Source organism: Notothenia coriiceps, unplaced genomic scaffold (assembly GCF_000735185.1).
Source record: "Notothenia coriiceps isolate Sejong01 unplaced genomic scaffold, NC01 NC01_scaffold00007824, whole genome shotgun sequence".
In the NCBI taxonomy this organism is placed as follows: Eukaryota; Metazoa; Chordata; class Actinopteri; order Perciformes; family Nototheniidae; genus Notothenia; species Notothenia coriiceps.
The window spans coordinates 186,948-203,611 of record NW_011340525.1 but is presented as its reverse complement, the minus strand read 5'-3'; the positions used below and the strand labels follow the sequence as shown (position 1 = coordinate 203,611).

At 38.9% G+C, this 16,664-nt stretch overlaps 1 protein-coding gene across 1 annotated transcript; it reads right to left on the bottom strand.

The window, feature by feature from the left end:
- Positions 1–3,919: 3,919 nt before the first annotated feature.
- On the bottom strand, positions 3,920–5,716 carry LOC104944299 (type III iodothyronine deiodinase-like). The gene is given in 1 exon segment (XM_010769819.1): positions 3,920–5,716. A coding segment is annotated over 1 exon segment (786 nt). The 5' UTR covers positions 5,448–5,716; the 3' UTR covers positions 3,920–4,661.
- Between the last annotated feature and the right edge of the window lie 10,948 nt (positions 5,717–16,664).

Sequence of the window (16,664 nt, the reverse complement as noted above, 5' to 3'; positions counted from 1 at the left end):
GCCACCTGTGCGCCTCCCTAGGGAGGTGTTCCAGGCACATCCAGCTGGGAAGAGACCAAGGGGTAGACCTAGGACCAGGTGGAGGGATTATATCTCTTCGCTGGCCTGGGAGCACCTTGGGATCCCCCAGTCAGAGCTGGCTGATGTGGCCAGGGAAAAGAAAGTTTGGGGCTCTCTGCTGGAACTGCTACCTCCGCGACCCGAACACGGATAAGTGGGAGAAGATGGATGGATGGATGGATGGATGGATGGAATTAAACTGTTACAAATTACGTTGCTTTATCAATTTTTATTTTGTATTCATTATATAATATTACATGCATCCCTATATAATATTGTTTGCTAAAAATCATACCACTCCAATCGTCGTTTACTCTATTGGTGTAAAACCCATTTTTAAGATCTGCAACCTTTTCAAACTAACCAGATCTTTACGACATAGACATTAAGAAATTGAATATTCTTTCAGTATATGACCTAAATAATATTTAGATTTGTATATAACAATGTGTTCTGGCAGTTATTTTCTCAAGCCATTACATAATGGTTTCTCAACTTTAAAATAATATTGAACCAGGAAAACTTTTATGAAATTAGCTAATTCAGAAATTCATAGAGTCAGTAAAAGTGAGTCAGCAGTTGTTTTGCTTTCCCATTAATGCACATTGGCCAACAGAGAGCACTGCAGAGCATGTCTTACATTTTGGTGTAAAGATCATGTAGTCTTGGAGTATGGCCACAAGGTGTCATACTGTACATCTAAAAGAATACAGACGAAGGATGGCTGTAGACACAGGAGTTCAGCGTGAAGGGCTGCATTAACTGCGATAAGGTAATTATTAAGTAATTCAACACCAAAAATGACTATATGACATATTTGGAATTTTAAATGCACTCATATATCTCAAGCAGCTGAAGAAAAAACATTCCATTTTAAAATACAAAACAGTGAAAACAGCTGATGTTACAGACAACGTTTCCCAGGTTTCCATTTCACTGTTCTTTTTCCTAGCAACATCACAGACCTTTGAACCCAAAAAAAACGTCTTAGCAACAATCTGTATTTTTCCCTCTGCGCTTTAGGCAACATTTTCTCACTCCAGACCTACATTTAATGGAAAATGTCTCGGAGACGCCTGCTGTGTTACTGTGTCCCTGACCTATAAAAGCTGTCCTTACCAGCCCCTGACTGTCCAATGGATCTGAATATGTTACAGCAGTTACAAGTAAAATAAAACGTTTAACCACCATGAATTGTATATAGATCTCCATCTTTTATTGATGTTGCAACTTGGCACTAGTACAACTCTTACAGCAGCGGATTGAGACAATGCTTGTGACAAATGCTGTGACTAAGGCTCAATTAAGTTCCTATCATTCATGACAACGCTTTCAGTTCTCAAGTAGTGTTTGTATTCCTGGAAAACTATCCATAGTGAAACTAAAACTGGCCTCTTGAGTTTTTAAATATGAGCTTATCTATACCATTATAAAGATGGTTGTTTGGAGGATGGTTAAATCTTAACATGCTGAATTTGAGTGTGCTGGGGCCCCGGTTCCCCACCACCAGACATTCATTTGTGGAGTTATGACCTTGGGGACCCTGGGGAGTGAGGGGCCCTCTCCTTCAAAGCTGACCAGAAATTTACAAAAAACCCACCTCAACAGACCCATTCTGCTCCCCCTTTAGTCATAATTCAATCCAGAACATAAAAGTGAAATATCTCCCCCAAAACCTGAGACCCTTAACCCTTTGTTCCCGTCCTCATCTCCACAGAAAGATAAACTTAACGTCCGTGGAAAAACGTTGAAGAAATCCAGATTCAAAGAATTCCCAGTGGGGGGTTGTTTCTGGAAACACAAGATATGTTTCATTTAGGCAGGTATACCCCTCAGTCAACTGTCAGCTCTAAATGAATAATGTATGTTTGTGTGTTAAATGTATTCCAGATGAGCAGGAAAGTAAGGTCACTTCAACCCCCCTGAAGTCAAATCAGCAATGCAGTTTGTTCTGATGTAATGTCTACTTGTTATCCCATTGTATACTGCACATCTATCATCGATCTATGATTAGTCTAATGAAGGGGCCTCTTTAATGTTTTGTAGGAAAAATCTCTGGGAGCCAGAGGGGGACAGATGATCTATTAATTAGTACGACAAATAAGCAAAAATAGAAGTGTGTTTCTTTATTTCTCTCCGTTTTCTTTCCCCAATCATTCGGTGTACAGCTGTAACTAACTAACCAATGTATTGTATATCTTTAACATGTAACTGTCATAAAAAACGTGAAAACGCCTGTTACAATTTTACTGACCTGAAAGCGAGGTTGCCAAACTGCTGGTTTTGTTTAACCAAGACTACAAAATATAATGAATATATTAAGAGAAAAGCAGCATATTTTTAGATGCAGGTACTGGAAACGTCTGTATCCCCAACCAAAGTACCAGGAAACCTGTTGACTTGTTCCTGCTTGTTGCTCCGTTATCCATCAACACATCTCTTCATGTGTCGACATAATGTGTCGAGGACATAGTGTGGATGTGAATTGGCTGCAGAAGCTGTGATGTGTTACTGATGGGACCACACAAACAAGCCAGGGACTGCGACAAACTGGAATGTTTTCATTGCCACGGATCTGAAGAAAAACACAGATCTTGTTTTCCTGACCCGTAACAAAGGCTTTCTTTCATTTCATTCAACTTTGTTAAAACCACTTATTATAAAACATCAAAGGGATATTTTTAGCTATTACTCAAATGTGTCGTAAAGCCCTGATTTAGAGGCAGTTTTCTGGTAAAATTACCTACTTTAACTACAATGAGCATCCTTGTGTAGTCCCTTTTTAAAACCTTGTTGTGATGCGTTTGCAGTGATTTAAAGCCCAGTTGTGACTTGGCTTTATATTCCAAAGTTAACCATGAATAATGGCGTCAGTGAAAGCTGGAGACAAGGAGAACTAAAGCATCTGACAAGATATTGCTCCGCATACAGGTTGTGTCAGCGTTATCATCTTGTTTCCTGGGTCATCTGTGTCTAAGGCACTACCCCCCCACCCCCACCCTTGTGTCTTATTGCGTCGTGACTCATATCTGAAGCCTCTGAGGGGATTTTCCTTCAGTTTTTGATGGAGAGTACTACAAAACTAAATGAAATTCTATTTCCAGGTAAATAAAAAACGCATACACCTATTGCACATTTGGCAACATGGTGGTTTTCATTGTATTCCTATGTTTAATTCTGAAGGCTTATAAGAACAATAAGGCAGCATTACCTTACTACTTAGAGATATGTCAGTGCCTATACGTGCGCTGACACAGTTAACTGCAATTACTCCTATCACTGTTTTTCTGCTCTGGGATTGGTGTGCTAATCTCTGAAAACATTTATGCGTTTAGGCCCTTACAGGTGGATATATAATTCGGCATAATAGGATCAAGGGTGATTATCCTCACTTATTTGTTAGGGGTCAAAGCCTTAGGAAGGGCCTGCGGATAACAAAGAGAGGCTGTGGACCATAGTCACTGCCGATACAGTTTAAAGAAGCCTGTCTGCCAAGGACACATCTGATACTTTGATCCTAACTACAGAGAGAAAGTGTTTGCAGGACATAGTTGATTTAAGAAGAACTTGAGCATGTGAGAACGACATGTAATTCAGAAAAGTTAAAAATAAAGGCTCAGCCAAAAAAATTGTTCTCAAATTAGATTTTACGCTTTAAGATTTGTGTTGCTCTTTAATTTGAAAATAAACTGGTTTAAAATGTGAATCACAAAGAATTAACATTAAAACAAAGCTATAAATGAAGTTTTTATGTTTGTAGCTTTCAGCAAATCTTATCATTTTTCAAGTGATTTGATATCTTCTGCTTCTCCACACCAATTTCAGGGGCTTCCCTTCAGAGAGGAGATTTCTGGAGGAATTCATGAGAGGCCTGTCGTGTTTTATTGTGCAGGAAATTGAACATTTACTCTTTTGTTTACTTAATATAAAAAACAAATTACAGTAAAATCTATGCACAGCATGACATTATTGCAAAAAGAGAATAAAGGGAAAAGACACAACTCGTTCATGTTGCATGCAAACAAAAATGATTCGACTAACAAAACTAAAGTATTCAGTTTGAAATAAGTAGATCAAATCATTTTATTGTATGAAAAATATATCCATAAAACGGAACAATATGTACAAAGTAGTCGCGCCATGCAGGGCAGAGAGCTGCACCTTCACGATGATCTCCAGTATGAAAAAACATCAGTATCGGTTCTCTGGTTTTAGACCGTTTAAAAACCGACCTTCACTAAATACTGAGGAGCACAGTGATGCGCACATCTCATCCTGCTGGTTCAACAAATGCGCATTAAGACGAGGAAAAGAAATACAAACTTTTGACACAACATACCTACTTTTGTTCACGGACTTAGTTTAAAAAAAAAACTAACCTTTTTTGTAGGTTGTTCCTAACAGGATGTCTAGATGTCCAATATGATATGAAATCACCGACTGTCTGCTATGTTGAACACATAACTTCGATTCAACCATATCAAAAATAAATACACTTACACCATTATTGGCGGAGAAAAATTTATCTAATAAGAGTTATAATACTGAATAAATGCAGCATTTTTTGTTTTCGTCACAGCTCTACAAAGATGAGAATTAATCTACACATTAATAACTAGATTATTGGATTTTCCCAGCGTTTCCCTGTATTGATCCAGCCAGTCTCTGAGCTCTGTGATTCGATAGCCCTCAGGTCCTCTGCCACCTTGGTAAACTATCTTTCCCTCCTGCAGAATATAAAGTCTGTCGAAATAAGCTCCGTACGCAGCGTTGGAGGAGTTTTCCATACAGTCGACCACCACCGGGCAGCCGGGCATCTCCAGGTGCATCAGCTGAGCCGCGTTCAGCCGGTCCTCCAGACACCGGTGTTTGGGGATCTGATAGGGCGCGTCAGTGCTCACCCAGCCGTCCGAGGGGTGCGCTTCCTCGATGTAAACAACTACAGAGTCTGCTATGTCTGCGTTCTGCTGCACGACTCCCTGGAAAGCCTTGAGACGCGCCATGAACGGCGGTCAGGTGCAGCTCCCAAAGTTGAGGATGAGCGGTCTCTTGTCTTTTGCGTAATCGAGGATGCGGCTGCGCTGCTGATCCCCCAGCTGAACAACTTCGCTGTTAGGCGCTCCATGCCCGAGATGCGCTGCCTTCAGGAAGTCCAGTTTATGGCCGTGCCACACTGCTTTGAGTGACTCCATGCTGAAGAGACGGTTCGAGTCCGATATGCACAATGGAGGATCGATGGCATCGCCCTCCTGCTCTTTCATCCTTAAGAAAACCCTTTTCCTTATGCATAAAAAGTCAAGCAGCCAAAACATGACTGCTGCCATTAGAAAACGGGGCAGCAAGACGAGACAGACTATTGCATTTTTGATAGATTTAATAGTATTCATTATCACTTGGAATTACTACCCGGATGGTATTGAGCTGTGCCACGATCTTGTGGATTGAAGTTGGGTTACTTGCAACTTCCCCTCTTTTTATAGCACCGGAAGATTTGAATGAATCACACCCCGCCTCCAAACTGGGGCCGAGGCCTCACATGGTGGGGATTACCTTCTGTCAACTCCACAGCTTTGAGCCACAGCCAAGGTCCAAGGGTGCGGCACAGCGGTGCGATGTTCGCTCATGATATTTTATCATCCGACTTAACGTTTTCAACTAAATACTCATAAGGGATATACAGTGAAATCGTTTAAATGATCGAGAAAATTATTGGTGTAAAGTGGGTGCTGCTGCAGACGTTTCCACTGCAACGTCAATGGCAGTTTCCTGGAGCACATTTTGGCAGATGCTGACTAGCTACTCCACTTTAAGGACAGCTTGTACAATTACACTGCATGATATACTAACAGACAATTGACTGTTTGTCCTTGAGCAAAAGTCATATTGTCCATGTCGACCGGTGTTAACTCATCAAATAGATATCATCAATACATCATCAATACACTCACATTCAGAGGTGAATATTAATATGGCACATCTTTAATTTCAGAATAATTAAGAATTGAAAATATAAAGCAGTGAGAATTATGTGAAGTGATTCATTCTGATCCTTATCACAAATCCTGAATTCTTTGAAAAAAGGGTCTCAATATTTTTAGAAGGTCACAATATTGAGTACATTTCAGAAGTGACATTTAAAGTAAGAATACGAGAGCATGAGAAAATGTGAATTTTGTGTTTCATGTGAACATAATCCTCTTCCTCAGATGCTATACTGTTTCAACTAATGTAAAAACAGTCTGTAGTAACATTAAACACAGGACACATTAACAGGGAGTCTGTCGGGGGATGCTGGTTCCTGGGAAGCATTTCAACAGTAAACTTCTATAAAAACCCTAATTGTTCTCAAAGTAGTAATCAAAGCGTCCAAAAACCAAAAAGATGTACCTGCACTGCGTGACAGTTTGCCCAATAAGTTTAATGTTTCCCCGACCAGCAATTGTCCCGACAAGGTATCACATTTCAAACAGTATGCTCTTGAACCCTGATCTGATGTTGTCAGCTATCTGTGCAGCCTTATGGCTTATAGCAGCTTCACTACAGATCATCTGACAAAACAGGGCTAACTGATTGAGCTACGTGTATCGGCCTTTCGAGACCATCAATTAAATATAGCTGTAAAGCTGTCTGACAAATATGATCTACTACTCAACTTGAAATGTGTAATTGGTTATGTTTAAATGCAAAACAAGTTATGGATAGAACAATGTCAGCTCATCAGCCACCCAGAACTTGCTCTGTAATAAAGGAATATACAAAAAATTGAAGATGTCTGATTCAAAACAGCACAAATAGATTCATGAATGGATGCCACATTTTCACACGGATTTTCTCTGTAGTTGACTATATTTACTTGGTTTTTAGGTGTAATAATTTCATGTCACTGTCATCATTTCAAATGAAAAAAAAACAGATTTCAAGTAATGCAGCAGTCGCTTCCTGGAAGATAGCCTGAGCTTCATAGTCTTCACACTCCCTGCTGGTCCCAAACGGCACGGTACAGTGGAGGCTGGATTAAATGCCTTGTTAAAAGCCTTAGCAAAAAAGTCAAGCATGAAGCCCGAAATGATTAAAATTTATAACATGACCGCAGAGTTAAGGCAGGATCTGGAGAAATGAGGTCTCGAGCACACGGTAAGAATTAAAGCACTTCAGTCTGTAGCTTCTTATTAAGCTATCACGGAGAAATTCACAGCATGCAGATGGCTGCTCTCATATTTGTCAAGAAAAAATAAATGCACAAGCCAAACACATGACAAATTCGGCAGTCGTAGCAGAGATTAATAACGAATTCTGTAATATTAAACCTGTGGTTATTCGGCTGAACACAGATTGTTCTCCAATGAACTCAGCTGACTGTTATAAGCAATACATAGTTTCACAAACTATAGAAAAGTAAAACAACTTATTACAGAGAAACCTATTAAAGGCAACTGCAACAAACACTTTAAAAGTTTTACTCTCACCAGGGAGCCGAAGGACGATATTCAAAACACCCGTGAGAATCCACCCACAGAAATAAACAACTTCATTAGCTTCATGCATAACAAGGCCACAAACTGCTTTCCAAAGGAAAAGCGAAGAGAGGGGCTAAAAGCATCTTCTCACAGCACAACTGCACAGAAAACCTTCCACACATTATTGCCTGAAGTCCGCTGCACAGTTCGGCTGGTTGTTGTGAATTCCAACAACAGGGAGTCTAGAAGATCAAAGATAAAATGAGAATATTTTAAGTATTACAACTAATAACTAAATAAGAGGACTTTAAGACCATAAGCCCACAGTATTGTGGACTGTTAACGCCTGACTAAAGATAACAGATGTGTTGTTCAGCATACCTCCCTTTCTCAGCTCTGTCGGGTCAAATCTAAACTTTGCACAAATGAAAGACTTGCTGTAATTTAAGTCTGCATACATCTCAAACTGGGGTGGACTAGATAGGTAAGAGACCGGGTCATTGTTGTGTCGTGTTTATATCTGGCTCTTAATTGAATGTGGTGATCACACACACAATCAGCTGATCTTTTTTAGATATCATATTTGTGCTAATCTTAATTCATATAATTTGTACTTCCTTACACATAGCATCAGCTTTGGTTATGTCTCTTTGTTATGCATCTTTTTTACTCCAGTAAACAATCCACCATAAACATTTTCAAGCTCTTTAATAGGCTGGTTTTCCTGCTAAATGCTGGTTGCCCAATGACCTACAGGTAAAAAACAATGCTGCCGATAGGTGAACGTTTGGTGAGGTGTTTAGGCCACCTTTATTAGATATATCTTTTAAATGTATGTATTCATTTAGTATTGATATAATTGGGTGTATAAGAAATGTGTATATTAGTTAATTTCTACTGTGCCAAATATTGTTTTCTAAAGCTAAATAGAGAAGGAAACATTTTAAGAATATAGCTCCCTAGTTGAATTGGCAACTTGTTTTATTTTTTAAGCCAGTGTCTAAAATCTTCTCTCGTTCGGCAAGGATTACACAGCTATATTACATGATGAGAGATACTGTAGGGATCCCTTATATCCTCATTTCATGCATGTCCACACACTGATTAATGTTAATGAGTGTGTGTCGGGTCTTGTGTACTAGAGAGTGATTTGTTCAGCGTCTGTATGCTTCACAGGGATTCAACATCTGGACACACATATTAGCCCTGACTGGCCAAATGCCATTCACTGGTCTGGTGTGATTATTCAACAAAAGCATTCCAGGCCTATAGTGAGCACTAGTGAGCCCATGGTATATTGGTTAAACTGTAATCTCCTGTTACAGTAAATCCATGTCATATTTGACAGCTGGGTGGCCGAAAACCAGACATGGAGGGAAGAAGTCTTTTGTCTGCAGCGCACTGTCGTCTCGGTTTATTAGCCTAAAATTAAACACACAAGTGGAGTCCATAAAGTTTCCATAACAACATATTGTTATTAAATAATCAAAAAGAAGAAGCAAATGTTTTTGTTTAAAATTGTTGAACTTATTTCCTTTAATTGTTTTCTCATATTTCAGGCTCTATACTCAGATTTGAAAAAATCTATTTCTTATTGATAATGAATAGTTTTTTTTGAATTCATACCTTGAGTTGTGGAGTCAGGGCTGTTGAAACACCGCATTTTGAGAGGTCCAAGTTACTGTTATCAATAAATCAAAAGCAAAACAAGAAGAGTGAGGTGGGAATACGCCAAGACAATAAACCCAACGGATGCACTTACACTGAAACAAGCTAAACATTTACTATAATATTCCTCACATTATTAAATTAAACCGCAATGGTTTAATGGCACCCAACTGGAGAATAAGCGCCATCTGCTATCTCAACTCATAATAGCATTAATGGTTTTTAAAAAGTCAAACCAACTTTCCAGGAATTCAGTTAAAATGTGTGTTCAATTTGGATTAAAACCTGGATTACATTAGACCCAATATGGTAGGATTACTTTCTGTAAATGTTATTATTGATAAATCTGGCTGTGAATAAATGTAACTATATTAAAACATCATTGGTTACATTGTATTGATTTATCAATCCGTTTTTTATTACTATTTCAGTATTAAGTACAATATATTTGGGTTGGAAAATACATTTCAAGATGTCAACATTTTGGGTTCTGGGAATTCATTCTGGACATTTTTGACCATCTTCAGACTTTTTAGACCATACCACTGACTGAAAAACTCTTAAATTATTATCAGTAGAAATGGAAGTGTGTTATTGGCAATATTTTATACGATATAAATCAAATATTGCTTTTTGTTGTTCCAGTGTGTATACAGGGGCAGACTAAACTTAATATGAGCATATTGTTTTCTTTACACAAAACAAATGGGGTAAAAATGTGTCTTGTGGTATTCACTATCATTTGCTGTAAGTGATGGCAGACTGCTGCTCATTTAGACAGGGAGAGAAAGAGAGATGACTGTTGTAGTTGTAATGAGTTCAGCAGCTGACTCATGATTCCTCAGTGCCTTTTTGGTAGACATTTTAACGGATCTGTCGTCTTTTTGTCCTTCAGTTCTTTCCCTTTGAGGCAGGCCCCCCTCGCTCTCACCCCTCCTTTCTTGCCCGCATTGGAAATGTATTAACACATTATTATCTAAACCATCCTTACTTTCTCAAAGCGAGAGAACAGAAGTGTTTTCATGAGGGGGGAAAAAGGCTCACCTGCTGTGCCTAGATTTGCTTTGAGGAATTACGTTTTTGTTGTTTTCGGCAGAAAACCAGAGATGCCTTTTACCTCCTATAAACGTTGCCGGATTCTTGGCAGCTGCTGCCGGTTCAGCTGAGGACAATGCAGATCTGGGAAACAGTCCTTTTACTGCTGCTTACTTATTGTGCTGGCGGGGCTCCAGAAACCGTAACTGATGAAATATCATAAAGACTGAACCACAAAACAGATTTATGATAAGTTTTCGATGCTGGCTTCTTCTCTTTCATGTCACTGATATCTGTTGCGCTCTCCTATCCGCTTCACCCTCCACGACCCAGTCTAAATCAAAGAGCACTAGTGTTCACGCTCAACTTGAATGAACTGCTGTTGCCTGCCCTGTGGGCTGTTTGTATCTCAGCAACTGGTGAGCCAATGAGGAGCGGGCTAAAATGTTATAATAATCTGTTTCATCCTGCTAGTCACATCATTCACAAGGCGATTCAAATAATCATCTTAGTCTGGACATTTCTTCCAACAAGAACAACCTATTAATATTAACAATCCCAGTGGCAAGCAGCAGTGTTTCAACCTATTAAACTAACCTAATCTTTAGAGAGCTATTTAAAAAAAGAGAATATTAAAAGGAGATAAAAGGATTTAGAAATGTATAAATGTTGTCTTTAAACCATTTATTGTGGGCTGATAGAGGGAGATGGTTTGTCACCTTCTTGTTTTCTGAGTGTCAATGATATTGTAATGTTATACCATTAGTGACTTTGATGGCATTGTGATGTCTCTACAGCAGCTTTAGGCTGAATGGTAATGTTACAGATATAGACCTCGTGAAAGATGACTGTCTGCCTGTCTGCTACTAAACAAAAGAACAACTGTCTGAGCCAAATCTCAAAGAAACACTGACACCTGATCAGTTGTACAGTAGGTAAGATTTCCTCGTATAAACAATGTAATAAAATACTTCTTCAGGGAACAAAAGAATGATTAAAATGTTAAAAAGACACAAAAAAGCTAAAGAAAGAAACTGCCTACATATTAGAGTGGGTTTATTGGAATACAAAGTCATGAACAAAGAAATAAGTGGGCACTAATAGACTTTCTCCAGGTCTTTTCTGCAGGGTCCACCTTTGGCAGATAATACAATATATATACATATTTTCAAGCCCGCAATGCCAGCGCAGAACCATTAATAATTTGTATTTAGCCTGGCCGCGCACCACGTTATAACTGAAATCAATTTCAGTTAATTGTTTGCTTCATAAATCTTTCTCGTACAGAGATAAATGAAAGAATTGAGGAACTGGAAGAGAATAACAGAAAGAGCCAACTCTGGAGTTAACACACATGGTTGGGGTGCAGGCTACATTGCTAGATAGCTAAAACTAGTCCGTCTGTACACCTTCTATATTGGCAGCACAAAATGTATATCGTCGTGTACCACATGGTTAATATTCACATTGTTGCCTGCAAGAGGCACAAGAGAGCAAGCATGCAGCTAAATGCCATGTCACTGGGACACTTGAAAGAAACATGCTGATGTTATTGTTGTCAGTGACACACATGCCTTTTCAGCTACAACTAGTGAAAATGTCTGCCGTGAAAAAAGGCTTGCAGGTAGAGCAGGACGGAGAGTTAGATATTTTGGATTGGCCTAGATCCTTTGTGTGTGTGTGTGTGTGTACGTGTGTGTGTTTATTTTGTGTGTGTGTGTGTAATCCCTTTTCCTAACAATGTTGCTCAAGACACAGATAACCTTTTGTTCTAAACAATACCTCAAATGTGTATCTCTTTAGGTAAATATTAAAACAAATATTTATATTAAAGCCGATAAAATGGATGATTGTCTTTCCTCTATGGGTGAACTCTATACAGAGAAAGCAGAAACAATGACAATAAGTGTACCTTTGGATTACACTATATGCAAATGATCTTGGACTACACCTCTCTTCAAACCTGTAGTGCAATTGCTTTTGTTTTGCTATTTATACGGTGAGATATTCTCTCTGCGGTTTTGGTGTTTATGGCAAGTCGAGACACAGTTTCATGACTCTGGTTGTCTTGCCCTTATTTGCACTCTCTACGTAATGATGATGAGGAGCATGTCCTCATGTGGCATCTCCACTGCTGCCTGTTTGAGCTTATTAGCGAGTGCCCGTCTGTACACACATTGATGCCAGGCCTCAGGACAGATGGTGGCAAGACAGGGTGGGTGAGAACATCTCTGACACACACACACACACACACACACACACACACACACACACACACACACACACACACACACACACACACACACACACACACACACACACACACACACACACACACACACACACACACACACACACACACACGTAGATATGATCAAACCTTGACTGTGTGTTCATTTAAGATATTCTACTGGAGTGCAAATGGTTTATAAATAACTGTTTGCAGGAACACTGCAGCATCAGTGAAGTCGAAATACATCTATCCTGGTTTGTTTGCTAATAATATTAACCGGCCAGAAGCAAGGTGCGCTTCTTTTGCAAACCTTTTTTCTGCATGTTCAAAATGGTTAATGTGCGGTTTAGGAGTTTACCAAAAACAAAATCCCTAGGAGGTGAATCAAAGCTCTGCTGTCCTCATGAGGTTGTTGTGCACTCAACAGTGTTTAATAGGATGTGTTTTCAGCCCTGAGTTGTCTCTGCGGGATGACGCTAAAGCAGTGGGATAAACATCAACTGGCAGCATTTGTGATGCTGGAGAGGAAGGTGAAGCAAACACTGAAGGCTGAGATCTTCAGGCGAGCGGAGGGCAGAGCAAGTTAACAAACGGATACAACTTTAAGTAAGATGCTCTGTAAAACGGGATTAGTGGTGTGGGTTTGTCTTCGATGAGCAGTTTGAAAAATCATGGCTTTGTTCATTAACTGAAATCCAATTGTTTTTCAATTATTCTCAATTGATTCATTAATCGTTTATCAGGTCAAATGTAGAAGAAATGGCATTATTATGAGTTGTAATCTTGTAGAGTGAAAGAGGATATCTTTAAATGGTGTGTTATCAACCAAGAGTCCACAACCCAAAGGAAAAGAAATTGCAGAAAAAAACTCATATGAAACGCGGCTATCATATATATTGCATTTCTTACAAAACCTACGGAATTGTTATAAAGATCTTAATAAACCTTTTTAGTCTTTCATTTAAAAACATTTTGAATTCCCCAAATTCCAATCCAAAAACAAGAAATTCTAGGAATCTGGCCTGATTTATGTAATTACAGATGAAAGAGATCAGTAAGCTTGAGTCTTATAATATTTCCAGTTCAAGATGATTGAAACATTATTTGTTTCACCACTGAACATGCTCTAAGTGTACGTTTATTCTTGGCTCTTCATTCAATCTTATATTAAATCCGTTTTTAAATACATTATTTTAACATTGTGTTGTATATGTATTTATTTGACCACATGCATATCTATATTACACTTGCCTAAACACTTGCTAAAAACTTAAACACAGATCAATACTGTGCTTGAGTAAGAGGATGCAACTAGATCTCTTCAAATACATGTTTTCCCCACATGTTTTACCACTTAAAATCCAGGCATAAACACATGACTGAAAAGCGTGATGTCATGTGTTTCTTATTTGTATTATTAGTTTAAGACTTACACACTCAGAAAACAAAACAACAGCTTTCTTCTCTACAAAACAGTGTAAAAATGTTTCCTGTTATATATTCCCTAGTTGGTTTTGTGTCATGTGTAAAGTATCTACGTCTAGCTTGCTGTTTAGAGTCCAATAAAAATAATCGTAATGCTGTCCAAATTGCTCAACTGAACAATATTAACAAGCAGGAGATAATAATATGGTTCAAATTTATATCAAATAAGGCTTGCAATAACATGAGCGTGTGGGTGCTGGAACAAAAAAGGTGTGTTTCAAGTGTTTTTAAGTGAAGAGAGAATTGCAAACATTTAAAGTCATCAAACAACAACTCCTCGTAAATTAGGGGGATTTACAGCGAATCCAGCTGCTTTCCATTGGTTTGATTTCGATTGGTTTAACAGCTATTTTAGAAGATTTCATGATTTGTTTAAGGATTACAATATAAATCAAGGAACTCAAAGGATGTTAACATTAGAAAAACCGTCCAAATTTCGAAATTTGAGGTCATCCACAGCTGAGCATGAAAGCTTTTTATTTTGTATTTCATCCGTCCTCGTTTTCCTTATTCAACCCCATCTCCCCAATCTGCAACTACACATCCCCCCCTCCCTACCATACTCTCCTCTTCATTATTGCCTTGGCTTTGTAAGACCCCCTGGTGAATCCTGGCATCACACTCTCATTTTTCAAAGGAATGAAAATGCAGCACTGGTCTGTGCCATCAGTTTGCACTATTCCCCCTTTCATCTGCCTGGACATATTAAGACAAGAATTGCGAAACTCTGCAGCAGCTCCCACATGAATCGGTCTTAGCCCCCCAGTGGGAACGTGTGCTGGTCATTTCAGGTCCCGTTTCAGACTAGCGAGGGCGAGTTAGGCAGAGAGAGAGATCAAGTTAGAGCGATAGTGACAACAGACACAACTTGAAGAGAGACAGAAGATAGAGAGGGCATGTGGCCTGTGCTTTTGAGGGTACAGCATTTGTTGCTTTAGTGTCCTTGTTTTTAAGAACACTGTGTGCCATGATAAGGAGCCACACTGACCACTTAGGAGAAACAGTGGCAAGCCAAGTATAACAAAATACTCAATGGCCCAGAAGATGTATGCAACTCTTTTCCCCATATGCATCTAGTTTTCCAATTACATTGTGGTGAAAAACGTAATCACTGCATGGATTTTGTCCAAACTAAGTGTATGTGGTGCATTTACAGTCAACAAGTCTTAGGGAGTAGATTGGGAGGGGATGGTGGGCCTAACCCCTAATTTAAAACTACTGGGTTATTCAACCTAGGGCCCTCCATAACACGATGCCCTCAACAAGCAAATAAGCCGGACAATTATAACCTACATAATAAGCTTAAACAAGCGCCTAAAGTGAGCAATATGGTTTAAGACCCTAGGCAACAGTGGAGCTAATTTAGTCTGTTTTGTAAAGTGCCAATAAGGCAAAGGGGAAGGTGTTTTGGATAAGGGCTTTGCAGCAATAAAAGGGAGGTTAAGATGGCCCATGTTTAGCTGAAGCAGAGATAACTCTTGAAAGAAACAAGCAGGGGTCTACAAAAAGGACACTTGAATAGGCAGGAGGGAGGGAAGTGGCAACGGGCACTTAGGAAGAAAAGATCACAATACACATTGAATAAGGGCTTTTGAATTACTATAAAAAGATTTTAAAAAGCAAATTACCAACATAATTGAGTATATATCAAATAAATAAACACTAGAATATTGTTGTAGTGGATTGACACATAACACACATTGAATGAAGCCCCATTGGGCACCCTCTGACACAATGCCTAAACGCATAAATTATAACATAAATAATAAACCTTGGCATATCGTATGCAATTGATGATTTCCCATGACTTGATTTCTTCCATTTGCTCACATCAGCTTTAGGTAAGGTCATTTAAGTTCAACACACAGGGTTTCCCACTAATAGACTTTACTTGGGCGGGCCGCCCAGGTATATTAACGGCCGACCAAGTATATTTCGCGACCCATTTAGTTTTGTTTTTTTTGTACACAACGCTGCGCAAATGTGGGTCTTCCTCACACAGGGTGACTGGCTGTCTACATGATGTGGCTCGCCGACATGGCCACTGTCATAGATCATAAATCAAAGCCCTTGATTGGTCTCTGTGTGTTATTCAAGTTTGGGATAACCTCAGCTCAGGTGAGGTAAATTACTCTCTGACTGTTTAGATAGTTAACTTAGTCTAAGTTCTCGGTGGGTCTCAAACGATTTGTTCACCATTTATGTAAACACATATTTCCATTTGAAGGGGGAGTGATTAGTCAAATATGCATGAATAAAAAAAAAAAAGTTAACTAGGTGAAAAAAGGTAAGATACACTTTTAAAACTTGTTGAGGGCTAAAACTAGTCTTTGCTGCTGCCTCAAAGAGGAGCAGGGGGAGAGGAGGGAGACAGGAGAGGCTGATTCAGGAGCACAGACACGCTCATAACTATAAATGAACCAAACATAAATAAATAAACAAGTTTCAGTGTTTTTTTCATATTGGAAATGGTATGTTATTGGTTATGGCCATGATTGTATGATTATTGAAATGTATACAGTTCTGTTTCCTATACAGTAGGTGTTTCCATAGATCTAGTCTCTTTATTTCCCCTCAAAATGCACCAGATTGATGCATTTAACTCCAAAATTAAAAAAACTAATTAAAAAATTAAATAGTAACCCATGTCCATATGTTTATTTGTGGGTAGTACATTTAAACTATATGGCTATCACTATGGGCAGCAACGCTGCAAATATTGACAA